Below are 10660 nucleotides of genomic sequence, written 5' to 3' on the forward strand. Positions count from 1 at the left end.
GGGCTTGGCGTTGTGTTGTGCACAAGGAGGTCGCTGTGAAACTGCCGCTGCTGGGCAGGTGTGGACAGATGTCCAGGACGCCGTGTCGCCGGTGACACCCGGAACGTCTGCCGCACTCCTGTGGGTCAGCTGGGCCCGCGCACTCATCGTCGGTCTCAGCCGGGTGGCAGCCATGCCCCGTGAAGCGGGCTTTAGCCCTTAGCATGTGGTACCTGAGCGGGAGCCCCGCGCCATCCCTCGGCCTCGCCTGCTCTTTTCCAGGCTGGGTATCTTGTAGCCCAGGCTGTCCCTGAACTCCAACCCGTAGGTAGCACAGGATGGCTGACCCTGGTCTCCCTGCCTCCACCAGGGCTGTGATGGCAGCTACGCACCGCCGTGGGCAGCCTTGCTTGAATCTGGGTGCACTGCATAGCCCAGGCTGGAGCGGAATTCATGGCAATCCTCCTGCCTCAGCCTCCGGGTGTCAGGGTCGCAGATGGTGGCCCTGGCTTGCTCCAGTGCTCTTCCTGGCTGCCCTCACAGCAGCCTCCTCGCCCGCGGATGGGTGACCTCCTCCCGGCCACCCTCCTGCCTGGTCGGGGGAGGGGCGAAGCTCATCTACAGACCACAAAGCCCATCATCTTGTATCCACCTCAGCTGCAGCCTTGAAGCCAGAGGGTGGCACATGGGGTGACACCAACCCCTTGTCCCAGGGTCAGGACCCTACCGGAGCCTAGGGCAGTCAGCGCGCAGCGGCTCTCAGAACTGGATTTGAGCCAGGCCTCTCGGGAGCGCCCAGGTGGCATCCTGTCGCCTCTAGACCCCCAGGGCTCCACCCCACAGCCAGCCACAGCCGCTGTGCCCACTGGGGGACCCACCCTACACCCGTCCTCCCCACGGCAGCCACCAGAGGGCGCGCGTGAGAGCCCTGGCTGCTTGCTGTCCCCAGGCTCCCCAGGCCCTGTCTACCTTGGGGTGCCACCTTGTCCCTCTCCCTCAGCCGCGGCCTCCTGCAGGCTCCGGCTGCCCCAGGGCATTTGCGCGGGCGCGAGGCACAGGGCTGAGCTGTGAAGTCCCCGGTTCTTCGTCACACGTGAAGCCATCAAGGGAGGGGCCGGACAGATGGGAGCAGCAGTCCTAATCCTTTCAGCTGATCCCCTAATCTGCCTGGGGCTCGCGGGGTGGGTGTCACTGGCCATGGCGGGGTCCGCCGTGAGGGAGGCGGAGGGCTGGAGCCCGGCCCCGGCCATGTACGAGGAGTACCGGCCGCCCCCCCTGGACGCCATCCGCCTGCCTCGCTATGCTCTGTACCTGCTGATGGCCGCCGTCCTGGTGGTGGCCGTGGCCTACGCCATCGTCGGCCACCTCATCAAAGACCTCGCTCACGACCTGGCGGGTGAGCCACGCTCCCCTCTGCCGCCGGCATGCGACGGACGCTGGCCCCGGGCCAGCGGTGGGTCAGGGTGGCAGGCCCGAGGGTGGGCGGGGCCGGGGCGAGCAGGGCCACGGGGTGGGCACAGGGGCCCGAGGGTGGGCGGGGCCGGGGCGAGCAGGGCCACGGGGTGGGCACAGGGGCCCGAGGGTGGGCACAGGGGCCCGAGGGTGGGCACAGGGGCCCGAGGGTGGGCGGGGCCGGGGCGAGCAGGGCCACGGGGTGGGCACAGGGGCCCGAGGGTGGGCGGGGCCGGCCACGCCCTCACCGCTCTGCTCCTCCGCAGACTGGGCCTTTGGTCCTAAGCCGGACCAGGAGGACGGCCCCCGGGAGCTGCGGGCGAGCCTGGCCGCAGAGGACCTGGAGGAGCTGGACCTTCAGCTGGCCCTGGCCTGGCGCGGGGAGGAAGACCCTGCCCGGGCTCCTCGCCGACCCTCCATCGCGTTCCGGGACCCGCCCGTGCAAACCGCCTGTCGGAGGCCAGACTGACCCGGAGGACTGAGCCCACCGCCGAAGTTGGGCCACCTGTGTGTAACATGTCCAGTGTGACAGGGTCTGCTGACTTGAAACTCACAGTACCGTTGCCTCAGCTGTCGCTGAGAACGCAGACGCCACCCTACCTTGTTAAGACACTCCGATAGCGTCTCACAGAGCCCAGCTAGCCTCGAATAACCCCTGGTCCTCCTGTCTCCACTCCCAGTGCTGGGATGACAGTCACCACCGGCTGTGCTCACTGGGCCAGCCCCAGGTCCTGATATTTTTTCTCCATCATGAATAACTCATGCCAGAGACTCCTTCTGCATTAGGAGTATCTGCTGAGAGGAGAAAATGAGGCCAAATTTAGATACAAATTTAAAGTGAGTCCTGGGCTGGAGAGATGGCTCAGAGGTTGAGAGCACTGACTGCTCTTCCAGAGGTCCTGAGTTCAATTCCCAGCAACCACATGGTGGCTCACAGCCATCTGTAATGAGATCTGGCGCCCTCTTCTGGCCTGCAGGCATATGTGTAGACAGAACATGACATTAAAAAATACATACATTTTTGTTTGCTTTTGGTTTTGTTTTGAGACAGGATCTCTCTGTGTAGCCATGGTTGTCCTAGAACTTGCTCTGTAGACCTGGCTGGCCTCAAGCTTCACCCAGCACCTTCCAGGCCTGCCTGTCTGGGCTCCTAATGGACTGCTTGGACAGAGAGTTCTCAGCACACGATGGGTATACAGTAGGGGTTTAATATCTGCCTGCCTGGCTGGCTATGCCCAGTGTTCATCTGAAGGATCCTAGTTTCTGTCACTGGATATACAGAGGGACATCTATAAGCGTTCTCAAAACAGTTTTAAATCTTTTAGTTTAGAATTATTCTACATATGTTTCAAGCCAGGCATGGTAGTGTCTTTAATCCCAGCACTCGGGAGGCAGAGGCAGGAGGATCTCTTGAGTTCAAGACCAGCCTGGTCTATAGAGCGAGTTCCAGGACAGCCTCCAAAACAATACAGAGAAACCCTGTCACAAACAAAACAAAACAAACAAAAATGTCCAGACAGTGGGAGTCTGGCCTTGAACTTGGTGTGTTCTGGGGCTGTCCCTTGAAGTCCTGTGTCCCCTGCCTTCACCTGAGTGCGGGGTGACAGACCTATGGCAGCCCACCTGGCTGCAGCACAGCTTTCTGACCTGGAGCCCAGGTCAGGTCTGCATCTAGCCATCCTTTGCTTCAGGCTTCCCGTGTGGGGATGACAGGCATATGATGACAAAGCCCTGTCTTAACAGTCTCTTTCACGTGCCCAGGCTGTGGCTGCTCCCGTGAGGCCCCTGGGTGGGGTCCCCCTTTGCCCAGGTGGGGCTCACTATCTAATCAGGCTGAGGCCCAAGGTTGAGGGCAGGGGCATGAGTGTGTCGTTATCCAGACTCCGATCCCTGTGTGCTCAGCTCTGCCATGACCTTGAGGGTCCCAGACCTAAGAGTCTGGTGCTGGCCAAGCTACCAGCCCTGCTGGGCTGACTTCCCAGGCCTGGCGCTGCAAAGCTGGTCCCAGCCACCAAGTCTGACTGCGACACCCGGCTGTGTGTACTTGTAAGGGCATGGGATGTCTCGTCTGTGCAGCCTGACCTCTCTCAGGAGATTCGGGGGACCTGTCACCAGTGGCTGGCCCAGGGCTGCTCGTCTCCAGGGCAGGATACAAGGGACAGTCCGGGTTAATATTAACCCAGCTGCAGACTCTGCCCTCCAGGACCGAAGGGGCCTGATGCCCAGCCAGGTAAGCACAGGAGGCCAGGCCACCACCCCCGCCCCCCACACCACCCCGTGCCCGCCCTGTCTTAACCCCACCCGGGGCTCAGGCCGCTCACACCAGCCACCGGACGCCGACCTGTCTGCAGCGCGCTGGCCATGGACACCCTGGGCAGGCTGCTCCTCCTGGCTGCACTGCTGCTGGCACCCGCCGAGGCCCAACAGGGTAGGACTGGGGTGGCAAGCCCTGGGGTGCGGGTCGGCGGAGGGCTGGGGCTGGGGCTCTCCGCTGCCTCATTTCCCGTGAGGAAAAACAGGCGCGGAGAGGGTACAGGAAGAAGAGAAAGTGTGAAGGGGCGGCCCCCGTGGGACTAGCACTCCCCTGGGCCTGCGATCTCCGTCCTTCTCTCCCGTCTGAGGGCCCCGCCCTCCAAGCCCCCTGGGCTCCCTGCGTGCCCCGCCTTCCTCAAGACCCCTACCCTCTGGGAGCTAACCCTTTCATTAAGGCCCCTCCCTTCTCCGCAGGCCCCTCCCTTCTCCGCAGGCCCCTCCCCTCTCCGCAGCCCCACCTCTTCCTGCGGGACCCTCCCCTCTCTGCAGGCCCCTCCCTTCTCCGCAGGCCCCGCCTATACCCGCAAGCCCCGCCTATTCCCGCAAGCCCCGCCTATACCCGCAGGCCCCGCCTCTACCTCCAGGCCCCTCCCTTCTCCGCAGGCCCCGCCTCTCCCTGCAGGTTCCTCTCTTCCCGGGGCCCCTCCTTTCTCTCGCTGACCCCTCCCGCCCTCCACAGCCTCAGAGCGCCGCCTGAAGCCCTGGCTGGTGGGCCTGGCCGCTGTAGTGGGCTTCCTGTTCATAGTCTTCGTCCTCATGCTGGCCAACCGTGTCTGGTGTTCCAAACCCAGGTGAGGACCCGACCCTGCCCACCCGGGCCGCTCGCTCGTAGCCTCTGCACCAGTACCGTCCCAGGGTCACCCTGCAGGTTGCCTTGCTTCCCGCCCCTTGCCGGTCCCTCGTGGTTCATGGAGGTCATGACTTAAGCTGAGCACAGGCAGCCTCCAGCTCACATAACCCTGTCTTTTCACCGCTGCAGACCAAACGATGAAGAGGTCACAGTCAGAATGGAGGCCAGTGTGAAGGAGCACACGGAGCCAAGGTACCCTGTGGGGGCCACGTCCAGCCAGTAGCATGGGGAGGCCCAGCTGTGGCGGGGAGAGTGCCAAGCAAGTCTGCTCTGGTCCAGGAATCCATAATGCAAGTTCTGGATCCAGGAGAGGGAAAGCAGTGGGGGAAACAGCGGGAACAGGCAGATGAGCCCCGTGACCCTGAGTGATTCCCGAGGAAGGGAGGGGAGAAAACCCAGACAGTGCCAAGAACACAGCTGTGAGCCCACGCTACAACACAGTTTCCATCACTCCATTCAACCATCCACCATATACCTCACCAACAAAGCACCTATCCACCCATCCACAAAATCAGCCATCCATCATTCCACCCATCTCTGCACCCATCCATCCACCCCAATTCCATCCAGCCCTCCACCCACCAAAACTGCCAGCCAGTCAGGCATCCAACTGTCCACCCATCCATGAATTTATCCATCCATCCACCCATCCATTAATCCACGTATCCACCTATTTAACCATTGACCCACCTACCCTCCCATCCATCCACCCATCCACTAATCCATCCATCCACCCATCCACCCACCCTCCCATCCATCCACCCATCCATCCATCCATCCATCCACCCATCCACCCATCCACCCATCCACCCATCCATCCATCCACCCATCCACCCATCCACCCATCCATCCACCCATCCATCCATCCACCCATCCACCCATCCATCCATCCACCTATCCATCCAGCCACCCATCCATCCATCCACCCATCCATCCATCCACCCATCCATCCACCCATCCACCCATCCATCCATCCACCCATCCATCCATCCATCCACCCATCCATCCATCGACATCCATCCACCCATCCACCCATCCATCCATCCACCCATCCATCCATCCATCCACACATCCATTAATCCACGTATCCACCTATTTAACCATTGACCCACCTACCCTCCCATCCATCCACCCATCCACTAATCCATCCATCCACTAATCCATCCATCCACCCATCCACCCACCCTCCCATCCATCCACCCATCCACCCATCCATCCATCCACCCATCCATCCACCCATCCACCCATCCATCCATCCACCCATCCATCCACCCATCCACCCATCCATCCAGCCACCCACCCATCCATCCATCCATCCACCCATCCATCCACCCATCCACCCATCCATCCATCCACCCATCCATCCACCCATCCACCCATCCACTAATCCATCCATCCACCCATCCATCCATCCACCCATCCATCCACCCATCCATCCATCCACCCATCCATCCAGCCACCCACCCATCCATCCATCCATCCACCCATCCATCCATCCACCCATCCACCCATCCATCCATCCATCCACCCATCCATCCATCGACATCCATCCACCCATCCACCCATCCATCCATCCACCCATCCATCCATCCATCCACACATCCATCCATCCACACATCCATCCATCCACCCATCCACCCATCCATCCATCCACCCATCCATCCATCCACCCATCCATCCACCCATCCACCCATCCATCCAGCCACCCACCCATCCATCCATCCATCCACCCATCCATCCACCCATCCACCCATCCATCCATCCACCCATCCATCCACCCATCCACCCATCCACTAATCCATCCATCCACCCATCCATCCATCCACCCATCCATCCACCCATCCATCCATCCACCCATCCATCCAGCCACCCACCCATCCATCCATCCATCCACCCATCCATCCATCCACCCATCCACCCATCCATCCATCCATCCACCCATCCATCCATCGACATCCATCCACCCATCCACCCATCCATCCATCCACCCATCCATCCATCCATCCACACATCCATCCATCCACACATCCATCCATCCACCCATCCACCCATCCATCCATCCACCCATCCATCCATCCACCCATCCATCCATCCACCCATCCATCCATCGACATCCATCCACCCATCCACCCATCCATCCATCCACCCATCCATCCATCCATCCACACATCCATTAATCCACGTATCCACCTATTTAACCATTGACCCACCTACCCTCCCATCCATCCACCCATCCACTAATCCATCCATCCACCCATCCACCCACCCTCCCATCCATCCACCCATCCACCCACCCTCCCATCCATCCACCCATCCACCCATCCATCCATCCATCCATCCACCCATCCATCCACCCATCCATCCATCGACATCCATCCACCCATCCACCCATCCATCCATCCACCCATCCATCCATCCATCCACACATCCATCCATCCACACATCCATCCATCCATCCATCCACCCATCCATCCATCCATCCATCCATCCATCGACATCCATCCACCCATCCACCCATCCATCCATCCACCCATCCATCCATCCATCCACACATCCATCCATCCACACATCCATCCATCCACCCATCCACCCATCCACCCATCCATCCATCCACCCATCCATCCATCGACATCCATCCACCCATCCACCCATCCATCCATCCATCCACCCATCCATCCATCCATCCACACATCCATCCATCCACACATCCATCCATCCATCCATCCATCCACCCACCCACCCATCCATCCATCCACCCACCCATCCACCCATCCATCCATCCACCCATCCATCCATCCACCCACCCACCCACCCATCCATCCATCCACCCATCCACCCATCCCGTCTCTGCAAAGTACTTGGTTCCTCTCCTGCTGGGCCACCCTGAGGTCACTGCAGCCCTGGAGACTGTGCTTTCAGGGCCTGACCCTTTCACCCCGTGAGCAGTGACACATTCTCACTGTGGTCCCTGAACTCCACAGTAAAACAGAGAAGAAGAAGAAGAATCAGAAAAAGCAGGTGGACAGGAAGAGTGGTCGCAGCAACGAGGGCTTGGAACTGGAGGAGAAGGGTTCCTCAGATGACGAGAGAGACAAGAAAACAGCCCTGTGAAACTCCTGCGTGGGGGTGGGGTCGGGTGGCGGCTCCTTTGACACCAAGGAGCAGCTGTCATGGAAATCGAGACTGGTGACACCTGGATCTCAAAACTGTCTCCAAATGAGGCCAGCTCTGCACGCCATGTGTGCGTCTACCATCCACCCCTCCCCCATCCGTGCAGTCACCGTCAGCCGGTGTCCTCTCCCAGCCCTCTGCTAGCCCCAGCCTGTGGTACCTCCACCCAGCTCCCTCCAGGCAGGGTCCTGGCGTCACCCGTCTGAGCGTTTGCTTTTCCCCAGTGGCCCTGAGCCCGAGCCGGAGCCCCTGTGCAGCTCCTGGAAGGCCTCTAACCCTCTAGTGGAATTGTTTCTAGGAGGAGAGACGCCCTGTGCTTTTCAGCCAGGGTCTCTCTTCTCTGGACTCTGGCCCCCATGGTCACCTGGCTCATTGTGTGACCAGGGGAGGCTGTTTTCAGGGGACACTTCCAGCAAAGGCCACCAGGAGGAACCTTCCAGCACTCTCACTTAATAAATACCCTGAATGCTCTTGTTGGTTCCTTTGTGTAGGTTTAGGACGCCAAAGCCCAGAGCAGGAGTCCCAGGCCACCAAGGAGCTGGGCGCGGGTGAGCTGTAGGCAGAGACATCTAGTAGGTTCTCATGAAGGTTTTAGAGTCACCTGGGCTATTCTGGGATGCTGTGTGGCCCTGGAAATGTGGTCCAACCTCTCTGAAATCATTGCTCAGCAGTGATCAGGAGGCAGGGTCCTGGGACATTTTCCTTCCAGCCCCTCTGGCAGAACTAGTGGAGCCTAAGGGTCACAGGGGACCCTCAGCTCTTTGCTTTAGGTAAAGGGATTAGGTTCTTTCTTATTTTGAGACAAGGTCTCATGTAGCCCAGGCTATCCTCAAATTTTCCATGAGCCAAGGATGACCCTGAACTCCTGATCCTCCCGCCTTCAGACAAGCCTGAGCCACCCTGCAGTTCCTATGGGGCTGTCTATAGCAGAGCTGGCCGTTTGTCTTCTAGCCAAGACTCACTTCCCCCTGAGCCTGGTGAGCAGGCCCCAGCAGCAGGCAGCTTGGGGAGCTGGGGAGAGGCCACATGTGGGGCCTGGGGCAGCCTCCCCTTCCCGAGTCAGCCCGAGCTCTTTATGGACACACAGAAAGGAAGACCCAAGACACCGCGGGGAGTTGAAGCTTAAGCTTGTTTAATTTTTATACATTTTTCTTTCTTTTATTTATTTTTTTTTGCCTTTTGTTGAATCTTTTATGGAACCCCCGTCTCTTTTTTTCTTGTTTTTTTTTTTTGCATAGGGAGAAACACAACAGCAGGCAGTCAATGGTGCTTAGGCGCGTCCACAAAACAAAACAAAACACCAGAAACCAAGATGAGTTTGTAATATGTGCAGCTGTGATGGAGCATGCTGTGGGCGGAGGGTGAAGGACCAGGGCTGCCTCTGCTCCCCATCAGACCCCCACTGCTGGGGGATGGGGAGAGGTCACCACAGACCTCAAAGGTGTGTTTGTGAAAAGCTCAAGGCCAGAGATGCAACAACCAAGGAGCAAAATACAGAATGGTTGACTGGAACGAAAATCTCAGATCACCGCAAATGATTTCGGCAGGAAAATGAAAAGGCCAGCCTTACCACCAAGAAAACGGGGGTGCGGGGAGTGACTTAGGGAACAGCCCCACGTTCCCCCGCCCAGGCTCTCAAACCCAGTGCTCATCCAGGCGCTGCTCACACTGCGAACCTCAGACTAGTGGGACTTGTTTGGGGGTGCTGCTGCCTGGCTGGGTCTGATGCTGGATGGGGTGTGAGGTTTTGGGGGTGTCCAGCTGGGTCGCCCAAGCTGGGGTAGTGAGGCTGGGTGCTGGGGGAGGGGTGGTGGCTTGGGGGCGTGTGCCTTCCTCTGTCAGCACACCCGCTGTCTGAGGGGAGCAGGGGAGGACCCCGAAACTGCTCCATCAGACGTGTGAGGCACTGACTGGGAAACGGCTGCCTGCTATCGGGCTACAACACTGGCGACTCCGTGTGAGCCCCCCTCCCACCTCGCCCGCCCCTGCCTGTGCCTGGGGACAAGGGGACCGAGGGGCGAGGTCAACCACTGACAAGCGGGGCCTGAGGCCTGGGCAGTTTGTAAAGGACAAGGGTAGGACATCAGGAGTGGCGGTGCATGCCTGTTGTCAGAGCAAATGGAACACAGAGGCAGGAGGATTGCCATGAGTTGGAGGCCAGCCTGGGCTACCTGGCAAGGCTTTCCTGTCTCAAGATAACAAAATAATCAGTGGGAGAATTAAGTGGCTGAACCTGGGACCCAGCACCGGAAGAAGGGACAACTCACTGGGCGTCCTGGGGACAACTGGAACAAAGAGACAAAGCCACTGTGTCCGGCACTGCGGGATTAATCCCTACTAAGTGTGTGTACACACACAGCACAGCCATCCGGAGCCCGGGACATTTGCTGGAGGCCTGGCGTGTCTTCCCTGGGGACACACGTTAGGCACCAGAGGGAGGCAGTCAGGTGACTCTGTCTTTGAGGGGAGCTGATGTTATTCCTGTCACCCCGAGCATTCCTGATTATCAAGCTCAAGACGTCAGGGCTCAGGAACCCAGATGTCTTTTGGTCCCCAAGTGGAAAACAGGGTCACAGGCTAGACCCCAAGCAGTAAGCTGTGGGGGCTCCACCAACTCGTGATGCCAGGTTAGGGGATGGCCAAGGGATGGTGGTCTGAGGAGGGCTGGTTTGAAAAATGCTAGTTTGACACACAGAAAATAAAGCCCAAATCCCAACAACCTGTCCCACCTGAGAGTCCTGGCCAGTGTGGGGTCCGCAGGTACCTGGGTGGGAATTGGAGATTTTCTGAGAAATGGGATCTGAGCAATCCTTCCCAACCTGCCTCCAGGCACTTTCTGTGCACCAGCCTACCCTGCTGCTGTGGGTAGCTCCTGAGGGGTGGTGCCGCTAGTTC

The 10660-nt window shown here is 59.2% G+C and overlaps 1 protein-coding gene across 1 annotated transcript; it reads left to right on the forward strand.

Moving 5' to 3' along the window:
- Window positions 1-3724: 3724 nt before the first annotated feature.
- On the forward strand, window positions 3725-8235 carry Smim24 (small integral membrane protein 24). The gene is made up of 4 exons (XM_005083252.4): window positions 3725-3859; window positions 4424-4535; window positions 4724-4786; window positions 7576-8235. The coding sequence occupies exons 1-4, from the start codon at window positions 3793-3795 to the stop codon at window positions 7703-7705; spliced, it is 372 nt and encodes a 123-aa protein (XP_005083309.1). The 5' UTR covers window positions 3725-3792; the 3' UTR covers window positions 7706-8235.
- The last annotated feature ends 2425 nt before the right edge of the window (window positions 8236-10660 follow it).

This window comes from Mesocricetus auratus, unplaced genomic scaffold (genome assembly GCF_017639785.1).
Source record: "Mesocricetus auratus isolate SY011 unplaced genomic scaffold, BCM_Maur_2.0 Super-Scaffold_100676, whole genome shotgun sequence".
Lineage (NCBI taxonomy): Eukaryota > Metazoa > Chordata > Mammalia > Rodentia > Cricetidae > Mesocricetus > Mesocricetus auratus.